A 21,913-nucleotide genomic window follows, 5' to 3' on the forward strand; every position below is an offset into this window, starting at 1 on the left:
AAACGTCTGTTATATATTGTCACTGTGGCTAGAATCCTATATGCCAGGTACTGGAAAGTTGCAGAAATCCCAGAAAGGGATGAGTTTGTGCAAAAGCTATTAGAGGCTGTAGAACTAGATATCTTAACAATGAAATTGAGAGGACAGTCTTACTCGGCTTGTAAAGAGATTTGGAACCCACTGTATCTATGGATAAAAAGTGTAGGAATTGAAATGAGGAATTTGAATTTATGTTTTGGTAACTCCCCTTAAGCTCTTGGTGATGGGGTGGGAATGGTGGTGGGGGTGTTTTGAATGTACCAAATGTACTATATAGCTGAACCAATTTACTTCTACAAGTATTTTGTATTGTAAACAAGTCTCAATAAACTGTTTTATTTGGGGGGGGGGGGAAACCACCAAAGAAGGAGGGCCCACCACCTCCTGAGGAAGCCTATTCCACTGAGGAACTGCTCTAATTATCAATAAATTCTTCATAATGTTTAGCTGGAAAAAAAAAAGTTGGTAGGGGGATTACCCTTCCCGGGCCGCCATGGCTCAGACAAAGGAACTCTGTTTTTGTTGGATTCAGCTTCAGTCGACTCAGCTTAAGCCACCCTGTCACAGCCTTCAACGGCAGATCCAGATTTTCTGGGGTACAGGCAGACCGACCACCCATCAGTAGATAGAACTGGGTGTCATCAGTGTACTGATGGCAACCCAACTCATACCTCCTGGCAGTCTGGGCAAGGAGGCGCATATGTAATGTAATGTAATGTAAAATTTTATTTATACCCCGCCCTCCCCCGCCAGAGCAGGCTCAGGGCGGCTTACAACATTTAAAATGAACAATACAATAATAAAACATTAAGAACACATTAAAACCAATCAGTGATTAAAACATTCCTAGACTAACAGTGGCAGTAAGCATTATTAATTTAGCAGTAAACATTGGTACCATCATTAATGAACGCCTGTTTGAAGAGGGCGGTCTTGCAGGCCCTGCGGAACTGATCTAAGTTCCGCAGGGCCCGCACCTCCTCTGGGAGCTGGTTCCAGAGTTGTGGGGCTGCGGCGGAAAAGGCCCGAGTGCGGGTGCTTTGCAGTTTTACTTCTTTCGGCCCAGGGATATTCAGTTTATTTTTGCCTACTGACCTCAGTGCTCTCTGGGGCTCATATGGGGAGAGACGGTCCCTCAGGTAGGTCGGTCCTTGGCCATATAGGGCTTTAAAGGTTATGACCAGCACTTTGTACTGGATCCGGTATACAATCGGCAGCCAGTGCAGTCCGCGCAGCCCAGGCCGTATATGCCTCCATCTTGGAAGACCAAGTAGTAGCCTGGCTGCTGCATTCTGCACTAGCTGCAGTTCCCGGGTCCGGTATAGAGGCAGCCCCATGTAGAGAGCGTTACAGTAGTCCAGTCTTGAGGTGACCGTCGCATGGATCACCATCGCTAGGTCCTGCCGCTCTAGGAAAGGGGCCAACTGCCTCGCCCGCCTCAGATGAAAGAATGCTGACTTGGCAGTGGCTGTTATCTGGGCCTCCATTGATAATGAAGGCTCCAGTAAAACACCCAGGCTCTTCACCCGTTGCGCCGTCTTCAGTGGCGCCCCGTCAAAGGCCGGGAGAGATATTTCCTTCCCCAGAGTGCCACGACCCACCTGGAGAACCTCTGTCTTCGCTGGGTTCAACTTCAGCCCGCTCAGTCTGAGCCACGTTGCAACAGCCTGCAAAGCCCGGTCCAGGTTCCCCGGGGCGGAGGCGGGCCGGCCGTCCATTAGTAGATAGAGCTGGGTGTCGTCTGCATATTGATGGCAACCCAGCCCAAATCTCCGGGCAATCTGGGCGAGGGGGCGCATATAGATGTTGAATAACATCGGGGAGAGAACTGCTCCCTGGGGCACCCCACAATCTAGTGTGCGCCTCTGGGATCGCTCGCCCCCAATTGCCACCCTCTGTCCCCGACCCATGAGGAAGGAGGAAAGCCATTGTAAGGCCAGCCCCTCTACCCCTATGTCGGCGAGGCGGTGAATCAGCAGCTGATGGTCGACTGTATCAAATGCAGCCGACAGGTCTAGTAACATCAGTATTGCCACACCGCCTCGATCCAGTTGCCGCTGGAGGTCATCCACCAAGGCGACCAGGACCGTCTCCGTCCCATGGCCCGGCCGGAAGCCAGACTGGCACGGGTCTAAGACAGAAGCGTCATCTAGAAATCTCTGTAGCTGCAACGCCACTGCCCTCTCTATGATTTTACCTAAAAATGGTAAATTAGACACCGGTCGGTAGTTTGCCAATTCGGCCGGGTCTGCTGTAGATTTTTTCAAGAGGGGGCGGACCAAGGCCTCTTTCAGAGGCGTTGGAAAATGCCCCTCTAGGAGGGATCTATTTATGATGTCCCGTAAAGGACATCTAAGCTCCCTCTGGCAAGATTTAATCAGCCAAGAGGGGCACGGGTCCAGATCACATGTTGTCGGGCGAGCAGCAGAGAGAATTCCATCAACTTCTTCCAGGCTGAGCGGGTCGAAGTGATCCAGTGTCAAATCTGAAGACAGGCGCGGAGCCTCAGATTCACTTACTGTATCTAATGTGATAGGCAGGTCCTGGCGGAGCGACGAGATTTTATCTGCAAAATATTTCGCAAATGCCTCACAGCCTATCTCTAATTCTCTAATATTTGGTTTGCCTTGTGGCAATGCTATAAGATCTCCAATTGCCCTAAATAATTGTGCCGGGCGCGATTTTGCAGATGCAATCTTGGCTGCAAAGTATTCTTTCTTTGCAGCCTTGACTGCCATCTCATAAGACCTCATAAGCGTTCTATAGGATGTTCTCGTCGCTTCGTCCCGAGTATGCCTCCACCGTCTCTCTAGTCGTCTGAGCCCTTGTTTCAGCTGGCGTAACTCCATGGTATACCATGGAGCCAGCCTCTTACGAGGGCGCAGAGGGCGCCGAGGTGCAATTTCATCGATGGCCCTGGATAGCTGGCCCTGCCAGACCTCCACCAGGTCATCGAGGGAATTGCCAGTGGGCCAGGGATCCCTCAGGGCTGTTTGGAACCGTTCCGGGTCCATCAAGCCCCGGGGGCGAGCCAAAATAGGCTCTCCGCCCATACAGGGTTGGGGCAACGTCTCCATACGGGCCTTAAGGGCTAGGTGATCCGACCATGGAACCGCTTCAGCCGCGATATCGTTCACCAAAATCCCAGATGCAAAGATCAGGTCTAATGTGTGCCCGGCCTGATGCGTGGGAGTTGTGACAAATTGAGAGAGTCCCAGTGTCGCCATGGAAGACACTAGGTCCATCGCCTGAGTGGAGGCCGTGTCATCGGCATGGACATTGAAGTCACCCAGGACCATAAGCCCCGGGAACTCCAATGCCCAGCCCGCCACTGCCTCCAATAGTGATGGTAAGGCGCCGGCCGGTGCGTTGGGTGGACGGTACACCAGCCAGATCGCCAACCCCTCTCCAACATCCCACATCAGGCCGGCACATTCAATGCCATCGATCTTTGGTGCCGGGAGAGCCCGAAAGGTGTAACCCTCCCGTATGAACAACGCTACCCCTCCCCCCCGCCCGTTATTCCGTGACTGGTGAAAGACCGAGTAACCTGGGGGGGTCATCTGGGAGAGAGCTACTGTCTCTCCGTCCCGCACCCAGGTCTCGGTCACGCAAGCCAGGTCCGCATCCTGTTGGAGTAAGAACTCCTTAAGGGTCGAGGTCTTGTTGTTGATGGACCTGGCGTTGCATAACACCAGTGACGGAGACGAGCATTTCCTCTTAGTCCCACTACCTACCACCGTTGGGATGGGAAGTAGACTGGAAGGTGGTCGAGCACCATTTTGTCTCTGTCTCCTTCTCTTATATATCTGTCTATTCCCACCGTCATATCTTCCCCTCCCCAGGAGCACTGGAATCCCTTGGGCAGACATCCGCACTTGTCTGGATAGCTCTCAGTATAACCTCTCACAGTTGATCTCCCAGTTTGTCCCCACCTGTCGTTTAGTTTATCCCCCCCCCTTACCAACCCTTCCTGTTCTTATTCTGTTCTCAGCTGCCAACTCACTAATTATATCTTAGTTTAATTAATTCAATACTCAACTCAGTCTCCCCTCTAATCAATTAATAAAAGGTTTTTATAAATTTAATTGGTTCAGCACAATAAATAAATAAATACATACTCCCTCCCACTGTTCCTAATTAATGTGCTAAAATTTATAAATATAGTTATATATAAATCAACATATAAATATGAATATATATATAAATATATTATACATAATCATTAATTAATTGACCAAAAATTCAAATAAATTAATTAATTAATAACAATTATAATGGGATTAATTAGCGGTTAGCAGACAGTTAGTTCCTAGATTATAAATTCAAGTATTCTATAGTGGGTGGCAGTATATATTGTCTATGGGGTATAGATGTTAAAGTCATAGGTTGATCTTAGGTGCTGATAAAGTGCAAGTGCCAGTGCAGTTGATATGTAAGCACCTTCTTCTTTCTTCTTTTCCAGTCTCTTGTGGCTTGACTCACTCCTGGGCTCCCCTGAGCCCCGTATAGGGCTTCTCTGTCGGGGAGTATCCAGGCCGTTGAGTCAGCCCCTCTAGATAGTGTCCGTAGATGGAGAAAGTGGTGGGAAGTGAAGTGAAGTAAAGTGCAGGTGAAAGTAATGAGAGCCGGGGGCAGGGAGCACGGTACACGACGGAGGAGGGAGGAAGGAGATGGGAAGGAGGTGGAGGGGGCGGCGGAAGGGGGGGCGAGGAGGCAGGGGGTGAGGGGCGGGGTCCAAGACACCCCTAAGATGGTCTATTGCCCGCTCACTATTCGCGCTGCTCCTCTCCACAACGCCGCAGACGCTTCTCATTCTCTACTCGCCGCAACTCCCTGGCCGCCACCCACGACTCGTCCTCGGCGTTCTCGCCGAGTTGTCTGGCTCCTGCCTCCGCACCTTAGCAGCTCTGCGCTTTCCGCAGTCCTCTGCCTCTGCGTCTTCGTAGCTCGTAACTCCACTCCCTCCGTTGTTACTCTCGGCTCACCCCCCGATGTTGAACAACATCGGGGAAAGCACCAGTTCTCAGGTCCAGTTCACTAGGCACCAGTTCTCAGGTCCATTCAGCAGAGACAAGTTGGCTCAAAGCATCAACGCTTTATTTGCAAGGAGACAATTCCAGCAAGCAACAGTTTCAACAGGCCATACAAACACTGGAAAGTGAAACTACTTGAACACCACTTTATTGAAATATATTATAGTAGACAAAGTTGCAAGGAAAATGTGGAATGGATTTTCCATTAAGGTCTCTGGCCCCAGATAAGACTACTCTGGGATGACAACCCCCAGCATGGAATGACAATGTTCTGGGACTGGAGTGTGGGCCCCAAGAGTGAAATTTCATTCCCAGAGTGCTGCTGATACTCACAGGGGCTGTCGTTCTAATCTGCACCTTATCATTCCTGTCCCAGAACACAGATTGCTAGGGACTGTTATTGTATTCTGGGGGCTGTCATTACGGTCTCAGAGCACTGTTTCTACTGCTAGAAACAGTCCCAGAGTAGTCTATCAGGGTGCAGAGACTGAATGAAAAATCCATTATGCATTTTCTTTGCAAGCCCAGAAGAGCTTCCTGTTGAAGCAAGCAAAGACAAGTTGGAAGGAGCTGGGAACTTTGGCAGCCTTGGAGCTTCTAAAGGGTGAGGACAGGAGGGTGAGGAGGGGGAAGAAAAGAGCTGCAGGACTGATTAAAGCGCTGGGTGGACCAGTTCCGGCCCACAGGCTGTAAGTTTGACACCCCGATGTAGTACTAAGGTGGTGTGGCAAATGGAGAGATAGAAAGAAAGGGCAGGCCTCAGTTTCCAACTAATAGAATATTTGCAGAGTAGCTCTGAACAGAGCCACGCTTCTTTCCTTCTGCACTGCTGTACTGTTGGTTGCTACAACAGAGATCTGGCCCTGGGTGCCAAGCAGAATGGTGTGATGTGCCATTGTTGGCCCATGTACTGGGAATCACTGAATTCTTTCAGCCTGCATTTCGCTTTGTGTAAAATGGGATTTAGAGGATAATCATTAAATGATTAAAGTATTGTATAGAAATAGCTAATAATAAAAGTTAATTGTGTTATACTGCTTTTATCCGTTTTCATAGATTGTTCCATGGGTTACTTTGGAAGTGAATGTTCTTTTGTTTGCAGTCAGTGCCTTGATGATGAGCTGTGCAATCCTTACACAGGAGTGTGTGATAATTTCCATTCATGTACTGCACAGCATTCACCGTCTCACTGTGAAAGAGGTACCTGACGAGGACACAGTTGGTTAGATTAGGGAGTGGGGTTGTGAGGGATGGAAAACAGCTATCTAATGCAAAATTAAATATAACCATTGGCATTACTTTCAAACGTAGTAATATAAGTAACTTGATGGAATTATAGAGGTTTGCCAAAGACCGCTCATTGAAAGCCAAACTATACAGTATGTTTTTTAACTAATTGGATCTGAGTTCCTTGGACCCAGCTCGCTTTCTTACGGTCCCACAACAGCTGCAGGGAATGTTGATTTAAAATGGCACAGAAATCCATTTGTATTTCTTCATTTGGCTCAGGATAGTGGCACGGGGGGGGGGGGGGGAGGCAAGGGTCTTCCCTCCCCCAACTCTTTTCTGAGCATAAATGGCTATGGGAGGGGGAGTTATTTGCATAACTTTGGAGCTGCACATGAAGAGGGGAAGGCATGGAGGGAAGCTTTAAAACCAGCGTTCCCTACACTGCTGTGTGTGACTGTGGAGGAGTGAGCTGGGTCCAGGCAATCCAAGCTCAGCTCATTAAAAAGTATCGTGTCGTTTGGCCCTGAGTTCATGAATGAGCTGAAAGCTATGTGCTTGTGAACCAGTGCTATGCTCATGATTGCTTCCCCCACCATCAGTTTCTGTCCTTTAGCTTAGTGTTTCCTATTTGAATTAGTATTGTTGTGGGTATGCCACTGCGCTTAACAGCAAACAAGTATGTTGGGTAACATGCATTTGTTAACAGCTGTGTACACATGACAGCCATCATATAAAGAATGAATTGAATGCCATGACAGTATATGTTAAGTTGTTTTTAGGGGAACTTGCTTGTTTAAAATACCCACCGCAGATATGTTTGTGGTAGCAAAGAGGAGGTATCCTCCGTTCTGTTTGTTCCTGCTCAATATTTTTGCTCCTGTATTCTACTTTGCCCGCCTTCTAGTTTAACTTGGAGAATTTCTTTTTTAAAAAAAATTGGAACTGGCTCATGCCCAGAGTTTCCCACTTGTGACTTTAGTTCTTTCAGGTTATTGGTGCACATCATTGGACAGGCGTGTTGAGACAGGCATGTTGATTACATCCCTGGACAAAAAATAAAAATTGATGTAGTTGTTTCATCACATCAATGTTCATTTTTGTACAGTGTGCATATGTTAACCTGTGAATGGAAAACTGTAGCAAAATCTATAAACAAAAAAAATGGAAGAACGGTGGGATTTCTGTGCCATTTTACTGACAAAATTGTGTAACCTGCATTAATAAAATCTGTGGAGAAATTTGGATATAGAGCATATTGTAGCATTCCCAAATTTTTAATGAACCAGAACCATGTGTTTCTGTATGCCAAAATACAGTCCTTATTGAGTCTGGGTTTAAACTTGCTCACTGAAATACAAAAGTCTCATTAACTGATCTTCTGGTTTGTGTACTGGATTATTTTAAGAAAGTTTTTGCTTGCTTGTGTTTTGGTTAGCTCTGACAAGTAAATGGTGCCCTCGTTTTCCTGGCTGGAAATATTGGGAAGGCAGCTGCTACTACTTCAGTGAAGAGGCCAAGGCCAATTGGTCTGAAGCTCGGAAACAGTGTAGAAGATTTAGAAGTACAGACCTATTGTGGATTGAGAACAAACGAGAAATGGTATTGAATCCACTGCTGTAAGGAAAAAGCAAGCTTTTGTTTTTTTTTTTAGACTGGTGGCAGATATCCAGGGTGCATTCAAATGTCATGCTACACTGACATTTACTACAGTGAACACAAATGAAAATAGCATCTCGTGCTCACCTTCTCCTTCTGTGGAGTATGATTTAAGGATTCTTAGTCTGAAACATACCAGTTCCCTGTGATGTACGAATGCGGGAACCCAGCTTATTCTACACAGGCTTGAATTCTGCAGTTCTAGTTTGTATAAAATAGACCAACTCTGATTTGACTGGATGCATGCATTTGAATGTCAAGGAAACTAAAACTCATTCGAACCAGGAGTCATTAATTAAGCTCTGCGCAGGAAGGAGGGCAAGAGGAGAGAACGGAGCACCAGAGCATGGGAACAATCCCTATTTATGTTCATGCAGGCAAATTGTAGCTCGATATGATGCCTGCATGAACAGCCTCACTGTTTCGTGACAGTTTAATTCCAATGATGCAAAGGAGGCTGAGATGTCATTTAAACCCATTATCTGTTTAAAGATCCTGACCTGCTTGGCCCAGGCAAGCCCAATTGCAGGAGCTAAGCAAGGTTGGCTGTGGTTACTATATAGATGGGAGACCCCAAGGAAGTCCAGGGTTTCTACACAGAGGCATGCAATGGCAACCCACCCTCTCTTGCTTTGAAAACCCCATGAGGGGGTCACCATACGTTGGCTACAAATTGGCACTTTTCAGCACCACTCGCTTACAGACAGGTCAGTGCATCAACTATTTAATTCTTCCCATAGAAACTATATTGCCGCAAGTCTAGAACAGATACACCGCAGAAATGTTTCCAAATAGGTACGATATCATAAAAAAGTCTGCCAAGTTGCAAGCTTCAAGTAAAGTATGCTCCTGGAACTCTGCCAGTTTGGACCTGGGGTTAAATCTCGTTTTGATCCCAAATGTGATCCCCGTCTCTACCTGTCTTACCCTTGTCATTTGGTCTTCGCCATCAAGTCACGACTGACTTATGTGACGCCTTACAGTTTTCTAGGCAAGAGACAATCAGAGGTGGTTTGCCATTGCCTGGGTATTACAACCCAAGGAATTCCATCCAGAACCAACCCTGCTTAACGTTTGAGATGTAATGAGACTGGGCTAGTCTGGGGTGTCCAGGTCAGGGTATCCTTCAAATAGCCTGGTCCTAAACTTCAGGACAGTCACCTGCTTAACTGTGTAGTCATTCATTTGATGGCACTGTAATATGTTAATCTGTTATTGTACGAACCCTTGCATTTTGAAATTTAAAGAGAATACGTATGAGCCGTGGCAGCCATTTTGTGACTGACTTTGCCTCTCGCAGCAGCCGTTTTGTAGCCGTGCCCACCATACTATGTCAGAATTCCAAAGCTCAGAAATCTTGTAGAACCCTCTAAGCAGTTGCCGCTAAACATTTGAAGAATAATGCCCACAGCTTGATTATCAGATTGATCTTTATCATGAACTCTGTGCAGTTCACGTACTTGGGTTTCACGCCAACGCTGAACCCAACATTGGAGTTCCAGACCTTTTTCAAACTTTTGGCCGCTTTTGCACTCACCTGAGCCTGCTTCGGCAGGGAGGCGGGATATAAATGCGAAAATAAATAAAATAAAAAATAAATAAAGCTTCCACCAGACTATGCAAAAAAATGATAAGCTTATGGAATTGGTGTCTATAGCATGACATGCATATCACTGCTGTCCATGTTTCAGGAGTGGAAAACACCCAAGCTGACTCCTTCAGCAGACTGAGCGTCATAGAACACAAACGGAACATTCATGACAAATACCTGCGACTTATATTCCAATGGTTTGGCACTCCTCACATTGACGCTTTTGCCACAGTACATAATGCCAAGTGCCCTGTCTTTTTCACCAGAGCGTGATTGATAACCAACTCGCCAGGGGGTGCCTTTTTCAAACACTGGAAAGACCACCTATACTACATTTCCACTGTACCCACTCATCTCCCAGGTACTCCAAAAAAATAATTCGAGACCAGACATCCTGCATTCTAGCGACTCTATGGGGGCCACAGCAGCCTGGTTCCCATTGCTATTAGAACTATTCAAACTCAATTACTTACCTCTTCCGCCCAGAAAAGATCTCTTGTCACAACAGAATGGCAAAGTATTATACCACAGCCCATCCTTTTACCACCTTATGGCATGGAAGATTACTCTTTAGAATTTTCTGCTGAGGTATAACTTGTACTCCTGAACGCCCATAAACATGGCATAATTATGCTGCAGAATGGAAACACTTTTCAATCTATGCTGCCTCTCACAACTCTGACCCAAAGACAGCATCACTGCCATTCATCTGCTCATACTTGCTGCACCTTCAGCAATCGGGTCTCAGCATCTCCTCTCTTAAGGTCCATCTGGCTTCACTTTCTGCCTAACAGATGGCCAAATCTCTCTTCTCCCATTCCAATTGATGTTTGTAGAGCCTTGGCATTTTACCTTGATAGGACAAAGTCTTTTTGACAAGACCAAAAACTGTTTGTATCTTATGCAGGCCACACTAAAAGGATGTAGGTTTTCCCACACTCAGTGGGTCACTTCTACCATCTCATTGTGCTACCAGTTAACAAAGGTCCCCTTACCTTCCAAACCTCATGGACACTCCACAAGGGCTGTATTGACATCCAAGGGGAGCTGCCACTAGAAGACATCTGCCTTGCAGCCACTTGGTCAACTCTATCTACTTTTGTGGCTCTTTATGAGCTCGACATTAGAGCACAGAAAGATGGCTTCTTTGGTAAGATGGTGCCAAAGGACATCTTCCAGTAATCTTTGCCCTGTGGTTCTTCCCAGATAAGAAAGGGGATGGTTTTGCAACAGGTTAATGGTGTTACTAACATGTCTTTTCTTTTGCCAGCTCCCACCATTCTACTGGATTTCAGCTCACTAAACACCCAAGTGTGTGGTCTGCATAGAGACCACAACAAAGATAAACAGGTTGTTTACATGTAATGATCTTCAAGTGGTCATCTGTGCAGCCACATCCACCCACCCAATCTTCCCCACTGCTGACATCTCTTGATCACTTACCTTTTGTTGATGGGACTTACTGGCAGCAGGCAAAAAGAGCCCAGGGCTGTGAGAAAGCCCACCCAAACACCATTTGAGAAAGCTCCGATGTCGGGCTCGGCTCTAGCTCAAAACCCAAGTGTATGGACTGCACAGATGACCACTCATAGATCGTTAGTTACTGGTATGCTGTTAGTTTTTATAAATTCTAATGGGGTAGGAGCAGGGGCTAGCCATTCCTGTTACCTTTACGTAGGAAGGAAACAGATCTGAAGTACCTAATGAAACTGGAGCCTACAAGGGTCTTTGCTAGAGCTGGTGCTCCAGAAAGCTAGAGTGGTGTTGTGGTTAAGAGTGTTAGATTAGCATCTGGGTGCCCCAGATTTGACTCCTAACTTGTGCCATAGAAACTCAACATGAGACCTTGGGCCAGTCACACTCTCTCAGTCTATCCTATCTCACAGGGTTGTTGTAAAATAAAATTATGGAGAGGAGAATATAAGCCACCTTGGGTCTCTATTAGGGAGAAAGGGAAAGTACAAATGAGGTAAATACATGGCAAATAATACTTTGTAAGGAACTTTACAAAATAATGATTTTACAAGGTAATGCTCCCTATTTATTTCATTTTTATAGTAATAACAATAATGCAGCGCTATAAAGTCTTAGCCTTCGTGAGATTTTCAAAGCAAGGGTTAAACAGAGGTGGTTTGCCATTCCCTTCCTCTGCATAGCAGTCCTGGTCTTTCTTGATGGTCCGATGTCCAAGTACAGATCATGGTCTTCCCTGATAAGTTTATGAGCTCTAATAATCATTCCCTGTAATCCAGTGTAAATAGAAGAAGAGGTGACCCCATCCATGGGGCATCCCAAGTGAGAGACAAAGGTGGTTTGCCATCTCCTTCCTCTGTACAGGAACCCTCATCTTCCTTAGTAGTCTCTCATCAAAGTTCTAATCATGTTCTTCTCTGCTGAGCATCCAAGTCCTGACAAGCTCAGGTTAAGCTGGGCTGTGCAGGTTACTTGCAATAAGTTTGATATCTAGCCCCAGACACTGAGCTTTTAAAATTCCATACAACTACCACTATACCCATCAGTACAGAATGTAGTGCTGCATCTAAAATTATATTACTCTTGTGTTTTGACAGAATTGGCTGATCTTTGCAAGTTCTCTAGAAATATTGTGGACTGGATTGAATAGCCGAAAGCAAAGAAACATATGGGTTTGGTCAAATATGCAATCGGCAGCTAAAGAAATCCGCTGGTAATGTTAATGTTGATGTCAGTATTAGTCATGGAGGAACTATTGAAACTGGCCCGAGCAGGGCCGATGCCAGTCTTGCTGATGCCCTGGGTTGGGAGGGTGGGGGCTGCCCCCTCCCTCCTGGGTGATTTAAATCGCGTGGGAGCATTCCCAGGAGCAGCTGCTGCCCTTCCCACGCCCAGGAAAGGTCCCACTGTCTCCCAATCACGTGGAAGCACCAGTAGAAGCAGCCAGGCTCCCCCTCCATTTAAAGAGCGTCTCTGCAACTTGAAGGCTGCCCCCACCAGTGATTCAAATTGCATGGGAAGAGCAGCAGGACCAGCTGCTGCCCTTCCCATGCAATTTAAAGACCTCACCAACCAGCTGCTCATCAGGCTCTTTAAACGAAGGGGAAGGCCACCTGGCTGCTTCTGCCAACACTACCCATGATTGGGAGAGTGTCCAGGAACAGACCCTGGCCTCTAGGGTGATTTAAAGCCTCTGCTGATCAGCTGATTGGTAGGACTTTTTCCAGGCACAAAAAGGGCAGCGGTCACTCCTAGGCACTCTCCCACGTGATTTAAATCATACAGGAGGGAGGGGGTAGCCCCCACCCTCCCAGGGGGTGCCAAATTTGGCACCCAGGGCTGCACCTAGGTGACCGCCTAAGGTTGCCTAGTGGGCATACTGGCTCTGGGCCCAGGATAATGTTTTTCTAGGAACAGTGGAGATTCTTGGCATTTTCTGTGTATTTCAATTATGCTATTCGTAATCACACTCTTATTTGGAATAATGCTATTTTATTTTCCCTGTTCTGTCACACAATATTTCCCTGTTCCCTACCCTTTATAAGTACCTTTTCCATGGCACTTACGGTGAACAAGATTTGCAGAAATGCAAGCTATACAGTTGAAGTTCTTTGATAGTTCATTCTGTCATGTTTCTCCCGGAGCACTGGTTTTTTTCAAATATTTCCAGAGCAGTTCCTGGTTTCTTCCTCCTTTGGAGATAGAAATAATGAAGCTGGGACCAGGGCTACTTAATCTATTTTCTGGCATCTGAATGACAATACAAAGTGTACAGTAGACTCACCATTCATGACTTGTGATTTCATTTATTAGCAGTTTATGGCCATTAAGTGGTTGGGCAACAAACTGAAGATTTAGGGTGGTTAGACCATGCTGAGTGAGGGAGAGCAAGCACAAGTGAGCTTAGCTTTCACACAATTGCTGTCTTATCAGAATTGTTTCTAATAGGTGGAGGAAGTGTTCAAGTGCACTGGGTGGAATTGCATGGTGGCCATCTCAGTGATTCAGGTGGCAGTGCCCCCCTCATCTACCCAGCCAGGCAACTCATACAGCAGTACCACCTCATCTCTGCAAGGTGACATGTAGCAGCAGTGTTGCATTTTGACCATAGCCCATAGTAAATGGAACTCAACTAAACTGTGGCATTCTCCATGAGGCGCTTGGGCCGTTTCCAAGGCCTTTGGCCTCCCAGTCTGCTCCTGGAGGAAACTGACTTTCTGCTTCCTATTCCTATTGTTCACATACTTCATCATCTACAGTGATCCCGGGTACTGAACACCACTGATTGGTGAGGATCTGCTGTATTTCTAGATACGTCCTTTTCATGTGCTTCTGTGATGCATGATGCTTTATAATTAGGTGTTGAGTGTTTTGCATGAAAATGGCTTCAGTAATACTGTTGATACTAAAGACTTAGAACTGTCAGTCATATATACTTTTCCAGGTTTGCAATTTGTTTTGTTTAAATCTAGGTTACCAGTGGCAGGGATCTCATTAGGAAGATGTGTAGGTCTTCTTTCAGCTAATCAAAGTGCATTCAGATTGAACTGTGATGAAAAGTATAGATGGATTTGTAAGAAGAAGGAAAGTAAGTTACATACTGGGATTTTGTGGTTTTTCTTGTTTTTTATAGGCCGTAATAAATGAATCTGGGCCAATGCAAAATGGTTAGCTCACTGACAGTTGTATCATTTAAAATGTATATGAAAATCATCTGAGGCATACCTATATAAAAGTATATAATACAGTTTAATATTTTTAACTCCTTCAGTGGAAGAAGTTTTTGACATCTATATGGATCGATTTTTGTCGGGACCATTAGAACCAGTTTATTACTCCTCCATTTTCTCTGCTATGGTAGACTGCTTAAGTAATTCCAGCTGTACAGGGATAGTGAAAGATTACCAGTATTTCAGGAGAACAAGAGGCATTGATGAAATTAATACATATGAAGAAACTGCAACTTCATTTGTAAAACGAGGTATGTATGCAGTTCTCTAGATGATGAAAAGCATCAGGCAGTTTTTGTTACTATTATAAAATGAAGGCTTTCAGTTTTTTATAATATGTCTGGAAGCTTAGCAGATACATTCATTTTAACATCATCTAAATATATTCATTCATTTTAAATAATTTTAACCTGCATACTCAATTTAGGACATTACAACTACGTAGTAAAAACGCAAATAATAAAATTCAGACCTTTGCTGTCAACAAAATCATTTCCAGTTAGGGCAATAGGATTCTACAGTGTGTAAAAATCAGAACAGTGCAGCAGTCTTCAACAATTTGGAAGTAACACAACAAGCACAAAAAGCAGGTGCCTGTCAGTGGTTCATGTGCAGAGTGCAAAACAGAGAACTGCCACCAGGTTGACGCTAGGAAAGAAATGGAGCCTCACACCAGCACCTAGTATAAAAGTAGTGTATTTACAACTATATACAAAACAACTTGGTGCGGTGAATAACATATATTAAACTGAGTGACAAAGTGCTACGCCAGGAACCCACTCTCATCAGAGAGGAATACTGTCTGGCACTGTAGTCCATATATACACAGCTCAGCCAATCACGGCAGTCCACACAATTGCTGACTCCAGCAGGTGCTTTCCTCTGGAAACAGTCCAGCCTGAACCGGCTCTCTTCCAAGGTTGATCTGACCTGACCTGTCAGATGCTGTCACTGTAGATCCACCTGCTGCTTCATGCTGCATTCATGCTTTGGACGAAGGACTCATACACTGACATGTTCCATCTTCCAAAGTAATTCAGTATTTTAATTGCTGGGTGTCTACTCTTGATTAGTATTATTGGCTGCTATTTTAATTGATTGTTTTTGTATTGTTCTTACTATATTTCAGGCCTTTGTACCTACTTTTGATTGTGAATCGTTATTGCTCTTATGCCAATAAAGGTTTGAACTGAACTGAACAGTAATTCAAAAAGATTTGTATTGTGAAAATTATTTCAGCTTTGTCTTTTCCCCCCAGTATTGTGTCTTGACCAAAGGCCTAAACTTATAGGTCAGAAGTCCCAAGTAGAAAGTATTGCCTAGCATGCATGACAGTGAGGGAAGGCATTTGCCAGTGTTTCTTTCTTTTTGTAGTCTTTTGTATCACGTTGAGTTGCTGTGGAGAGTCCGCCCTCACCAAGGCTACTGGAGGGAGAGCTGGAAAAACATCAGTGTCTGCATGTGTAATGCTGCATGCTGAACTCTGGATCCCGACCATAAAGTTTGTTTTTTCCTAGGTTTGTTCTGCCTTGATTTATGTGCAGCAATACTGTTGTCACAAGCATCCACATCCGATCATCCTCTATTTGTTTTGTTTCTGTTTACCAACTTTGCTTTGATCTTTCACATTTTGGCCAGCACTTCACATGTTTCATATTTATAATATACTAGCTGAGGCAAAAATGGGTGCTAAGCTTTACAATTTCTCCTTGTAGGAGAGATGTTTTAGGAGGTAAGCATTGCTACAGTTGGACCTTTCACAAACTGTACAGAGAGAAAAGCAATTCATTCTGACTTTGGTGGATCGTGACACGTGTTGTGTTGTTAACCATTTAGTCGTGTTCGACTCTTGGTGGTTCTGTGGCCAGGTTTTTCCATGTTTTCTGATCTTGTACTTTTCTTTGAGTTCTTCCATGCTTAGGCTGATGTTGACTTTTATGGTATCTAGCTACCATGTTCTTTGGCAGCCTGTTTCCTTTTGCCACTAACCAATCCAAGCATAATTGCTTTTTCTAGTGAGTTCTTCTGCATGGCATGGCCAAAATAAGTCAGCTGCAGTTCTGTGATTTTTCTGTCCAATGGCATGTCTGGTTTTATGCTCTCCAATACTTGCTTGTTTGTCACCTTTGCTGTCCAAGGAATGTGCAAGGGCCTTCTTCAGCACCACAGCTCAAATGAGTTGATTTTCTTCCCGTCTCGCTTCTTCATGGTCCAACTTTCACAGCCGTAGGTTGCTATGGGGAACGCAATAGCACAGACTAATCTGCATTTGGTTGCTATGCTGGTGTACTTGCTCTTCCATATTCGATTCATGCTTATCATTGCTGTGTGACCTAGCATGATTCAGTGTTTTATTTCTGGACTGCATGGGCCACTTTGGTTGATCAGTGATCCTAAGAAAGTGAATTCTTCTACACATTCAATTTCTTCATCATCAACTGTTATTTTGATTTTTCTATTCTTCTTGGTTGTCATAATCTTGGTCTTTGTGATGTTTAGGAAGAGGCCAAACTTCTCACTTTCTTATTTGATTTTCTTGATGATATTCGAGACCTCCTTTAGTTTCTGAGAGGAGAGGATTGTCTTGTCAGCATATCGAAGATTGTTGATATTCCTTCCACCAATCTTTACTCCGATTTTTGACTATTTCAGCTCTAACTTCCTCAAGAGTTTTTTTGAGTGTTGAATACAAAAGGAGAAAGAATGCAACCTTGTTGTGCTCTATCTTGAACCAATCAGTATGTCCATATGGAGATGGAGGTGTTTGCACAGTGGCTTCCTGGTTTGTATACAATGATTGTATCAACTTGACCAGATGTTTTGGCACCCTCAGATCTTTTAGGGCTTTCCACAGCTTGTCACAATCGACACAGTTAAAGGCTTTCTTGTAATTAATGAAGCATAAGTAGATGATCTTTTTATATTCATGAGATTTCTCCATGATCCAGTGCAGATTTGCTACAGTATATGGTCACGAGTGCCATGTACCTTCAGAAGCCGGATGAGCATATGCTAGTTCCTTTTAAATGGTTGGTGCCAGGCGTTGTATAATTTTGAGGAGAAGTTTGCTAATGTGAGAAATGAGAATGATGGTGTGATAATTGGAGCAGTCTCTGGAGTCTCCCTTTTTTTGATAGTAGAATGAACACTGAGCATTTCCAGTCCCTTGGCCATGTGTTGGTTTTCCAGTTTTAGCAAGATATCCAGAGGCTATATCGTTAGCTTCAACTGAAGCACTGATAGGATCAGAGGCTTTATTTAAGGTTTTCTGACAGTTACTTTTTCCTAAAGTGATTGTAACAGTGTGTGTAATTTCTTGTCTGAATTGATGGAAGTGCTGTGTTCTCTGGAAGTGTTGTAGAATAAAGTATCTTAAAACAACCACTTACCGCTCCCAGTCAAATTGCTTGATAGAAAAGTTCAATAGAATGTTGGGCCCCAGCAGAAGCCCTAGGCTGCAACAGCTGCCCCACCGTAGTGTATGTTGACACTGGCCTTGACTTTCTCCATACTTATTCAGAATCTTCTCCTCCTTACTACTGGCAATCAGATTTTCATCTAGGTAGTTAGTTACCTCTGGCAGTTTGGATTAAATAAGAACCATTTACATTAGTCTTCAGCTTTCATAGTGTTGTATAATGCCTCAGCTTGCACAGTTCGTACGACTCCTTTGCATACTGTCATATGAAACCACTGGATTGTTATTAAGTTGGCCACGTGGTTGTCAGTAACTGTGTAGCTTAGAAGTTACTGCGGCTTAGATCATCTACTGTCAAAGTGATGAGGTCATGTGACTGTGATCACAGGACAGAATGATGCAATGCCCGGTAATTGCCTGTAGTCACAGTGAGTCAGCATATTTGCTGATTGGTGGGCTGAGCTATAAAAGTGCTAACTAGCAAGGTTACTTTCTCTGAATTGATGATTGTCTGGCGTAGCACTTTGGAGCTCGGGATTGTAATTATACTGCACTTATCTGTAAATATATGTAAATATACTGATAGTTTTAGTAGAACCAGTGTGAAATCTCTTCTTATCTGCGTTACCATTCTTATCAGCCTAATAGCACGCCACTCTGCTACCACGCACTGTCCGTCAGTGGTGATACTGTCATTTAGTTATTTCACTTATTTGCTGTCTCAGATGTAAAGTTTTGTTTATATCTTAATCATGTTAGTTTGTTTGCAATTCTTCACACAGAATGTTCATATGGTTATTATGGTGAGAACTGTGCCTTTGCTTGTAGAAAATGCTATGGAGGATTCCGATGTAACTCTGTAACTGGCCGCTGCCCAGAAAGGACAGAGTGTATTGGTCGATTCAAAGGCGAACTGTGTGAATTAGGTACATATTTATTATGAACAACTTCACTTTTTTCTTCTGCTCTTTCTTTTATATGCAAAGCATCTAGAATATTAATTTTGCAAAGGAATGTGTTCAATTTAAAGCCAGAATAAATCCTCTGGAAATAGCAGCAGATTTTTGCTGACTTCTGTGTATCAAAAAATGTACAATGCATTGCAGGATCAAAGACTACCTGTTTCAATGGTTATTTTTATTTCTCTAAGCATAATCATTTTTTTTCTTGTAATATATCCACCCAAGGTTTTTTTTTTCTCGTAATAACCACCCAAGGTTCAAACCTGTCATAGTCTCTTTATTCTCAAACATACTTCATTCTTTTGCATTATTTCTTGTTTTAAAAGGGAAAGGCTTTTTTTTTTTTTGCTTCTTTAGATTTTTCAGAAATCATGCAGCCTATAGTTTTGCTTGATGAACTTTATTAGTTTGTGTTTTGGAAAATTCAAAAGGTGCATGTGTAGAAGTTGGCACAATATGGTGATATGGATTCAAAATACTTATTTTTTTTTAGAAAGTTATCAAGATGTAGGTAGAACAGGAAGTGTTGAATAATGATTTAAATAAAAACAAAGTAGGAATCTATAGATGCAGATTTGGGCCCAGAAAACTGGGGGCGGGAGGGGGGATCAAATAGAGAGAGGATGGATTCCTAATAGAAGATCATTGGTTAGAGAATGCAACCAGATACAAGTATTTTATTTAGTTTTTCACTCATGTTGCTCTTTTAAAAAGTAAAAATGGGCTCACAAAGCTCATATAACAAATAAAAGAAATAAAAGCTTAAAGGAAAGCAATTTTAATGAGAACTGTGTCAAGGCATGATTTATTTATTTGCAAAATTTATATCTCATCTTTCTGCCCTTACCATTAAAATAACCCCCCTCCCAAATATATCTCATTATAAAACAACTTTTAAAAGTAAAAAACCAGAGCTGAAACACATCTAAAACAGTTAAACAACACACAAAGCATAAAGCATTGGCTAGGAAGGAAGTATAATTGAGGGAATTCTAACAATTCTTCCTGGGGAAAGAGTACCCGAATTTCAGTGCTGTACTAAGACTGAGAAGATCCTCTATTGGGTTGCCACCTACCTAATCGCAGAAGGTGGGGATACCTAAGGTAGGACCTCTGAAGGTGACAGGTGTCATAGATACATCTTGGATGGCTGCTGTTTTTCCTGTGACTGACCTAGCATTTAGCAGCAGAATTTTATATTCTGGTGTGTTGCTGATATAGTTACCATCATCACTTCATCTGGAAGAGGAGCCTGAAGGAGCACCAGCGTGCAGTTTCCTGTTGTCTCTTCCTTAAAATAAAAATAAATTCACACTCACGCTGAATATACAGACCTCTCGCTTGAGTTTTGGAAACATAAAACAAACAAGTGCAACACCCTTGCTTTTCTTTCTCCCCATACAAAAGGCCAAAGAATCCAGTGTTCTCTGATGGAAAATATTGGGCTGCCGCCTCTTCTTTCTCTGGCCTCAGGAATTCCCACTAGCTGTTTTTTATCCAGAGAGTTCTCAACATATATTGAGAAGAGGAAACATATAGAAGCATGCAAGCAGAAAGATGGCTAGGGAATTTCAGCTGGAAAGCTGCATTAGAGGAAGAGTTAGTCATTCCCTCTCTGAAAGTTCTTCACAGTGGCATAACTTTTCAGATATTCCCTATAGGTAGATACATATTCAAATATTCCTTGTTGCATACATTTACATGTGATAGATTTTAACTGATGATTTTTATCTGCCGTTAAAGGATATGGTATCCTATGTAAGACAGCTTTTTTTTTTTAAAAAAAGTTCAGTGTTGCAGATTCTACTGGTAGCTGTTTTATTGTTGTTGGGCTTTATGAGATGTTAATGATTTGATTTGTAGCATTTGTGTATGTATTTTATTCCTGCACCGCACCTTGATATACCAATGAGGGGTTGTACACGGGGTTTTTTTTTTTAGAGCAGGAACGCACAAGGACACAATTCCTGCTGGCTTGGCATCAGGGAGTATGGCCTAATGTTCAAATGTGTTCAGGCTCGGCTTTTTCTACAAAATGAGCTCTGGTTGTACACATGATTTAGAGGTCATAGGGCTTGTTAGCCTTTGCTTGTATATTGAGCCAGTTTGGTGTAGTGGTTAAGTGTGCGGACTCTTATCTGGGAGGACCGGGTTTGATTCCCCACTCCTCTACTTGCACCTGCTAGCATGGCCTTGGGTCAGCCATAGCCCTGGCAGAGGTTGTCCTTGAAAGGGCAGCTGCTGTGAGAGCCCTCTCCAGCCCCACCCACCTCACAGGGTGTCTGTTGTGGGGGAGGAAGGTAAAGGAGATTGTGAGCCGCTCTGAGACTCTTTGGAGTGGAGGGCGGGATAGAAATCCAATATCTTCATCTACCTCACAGAGTGTCTGTTGTGGGGGAGGAAGGGAAAGGAGATTGTGAGCCGCTCTGAGACTCTTCGGAGTGGAGGGCGGGATATAAATCCAATATCTTCATCTACCTCACAGGGTGTCTGTTGTGGGGGAGGAAGGTAAAGGAGATTGTGAGCCGCTCTGAGACTCTTCGGAGTGGAGGGCGGGATATAAATCCAATATCTTCTTCTTCTTCTTCTTCTTCTTCTTCTTGTAGATGATACTCATAAAAGATTTTTTGTTTTGTTTTCAGGCATCAAGAATCCAAAATGTCCTCAAAATACTCCATGGTGGTATTATAATGGCTATTGCTATTATTTTGAAAAAGAACTGAAAGTGCAGCACGCTAGGGCAACTATACGGTGTTCCTACTATAAAGATGGTAACCTTGTCAAGATTGACAGCGAGAAAAAAAAGGTATTATTGAACTGTAAGATATCATGTTTGTTCTGTAACGTTTTTGCTTCAGTTTAAGTTATTTCTTTTTCTGTTTTCATGAGAAGGAGTTGGAAGTATTTCAAAATGAAAAAAAAAAATTGAGAGGGTAGACATATTGGTCTGCAGTACAACAGCTAGATATGTGTCCAGAAGCATCTTAGAAACTAGCAAGATATTTTGGTTATAAGCTTTTGAGAGTCAAAGCTCCCTTTGTCAGATACCATTTGGAATGGAGATTTCTGTGTCCTTATATCTCCAGTCCCTCCTTTTGCATGCACTTACTGTGGTAAGGGGGTTTATGTGTGTCCGTGAAGCTGAAAGCAATACTGTAACATGTCTTAACTCCTAGCAGAGTCGCTCAAGGCAGAATGGTCACACCTGAGACACCAGACTAAGATGCCTTCAACCCCTTTGGGAATCAACAGCCACACCAGCAGAAGAGAACAGACCG

The 21,913-nt window shown here is 43.7% G+C and overlaps 1 protein-coding gene across 1 annotated transcript in view; it reads left to right on the plus strand.

The window, feature by feature from the left end:
* Nucleotides 1–21,913, plus strand: part of LOC132572062 (uncharacterized) — a 73,508-nt gene that overhangs the window by 21,500 nt on the left and 30,095 nt on the right. The window contains exons 5-11 of the mRNA XM_060238850.1: nucleotides 6,132–6,275; nucleotides 7,741–7,904; nucleotides 12,123–12,238; nucleotides 13,998–14,113; nucleotides 14,297–14,506; nucleotides 18,456–18,599; nucleotides 21,278–21,441. Of these exons, the coding sequence (XP_060094833.1) occupies nucleotides 6,132–6,275; nucleotides 7,741–7,904; nucleotides 12,123–12,238; nucleotides 13,998–14,113; nucleotides 14,297–14,506; nucleotides 18,456–18,599; nucleotides 21,278–21,441 (1,058 nt within the window). The remainder of the gene's footprint in view (nucleotides 1–6,131; nucleotides 6,276–7,740; nucleotides 7,905–12,122; nucleotides 12,239–13,997; nucleotides 14,114–14,296; nucleotides 14,507–18,455; nucleotides 18,600–21,277; nucleotides 21,442–21,913) is intronic.

Source organism: Heteronotia binoei, chromosome 5 (genome assembly GCF_032191835.1).
Source record: "Heteronotia binoei isolate CCM8104 ecotype False Entrance Well chromosome 5, APGP_CSIRO_Hbin_v1, whole genome shotgun sequence".
Taxonomy (NCBI): domain Eukaryota; kingdom Metazoa; phylum Chordata; class Lepidosauria; order Squamata; family Gekkonidae; genus Heteronotia; species Heteronotia binoei.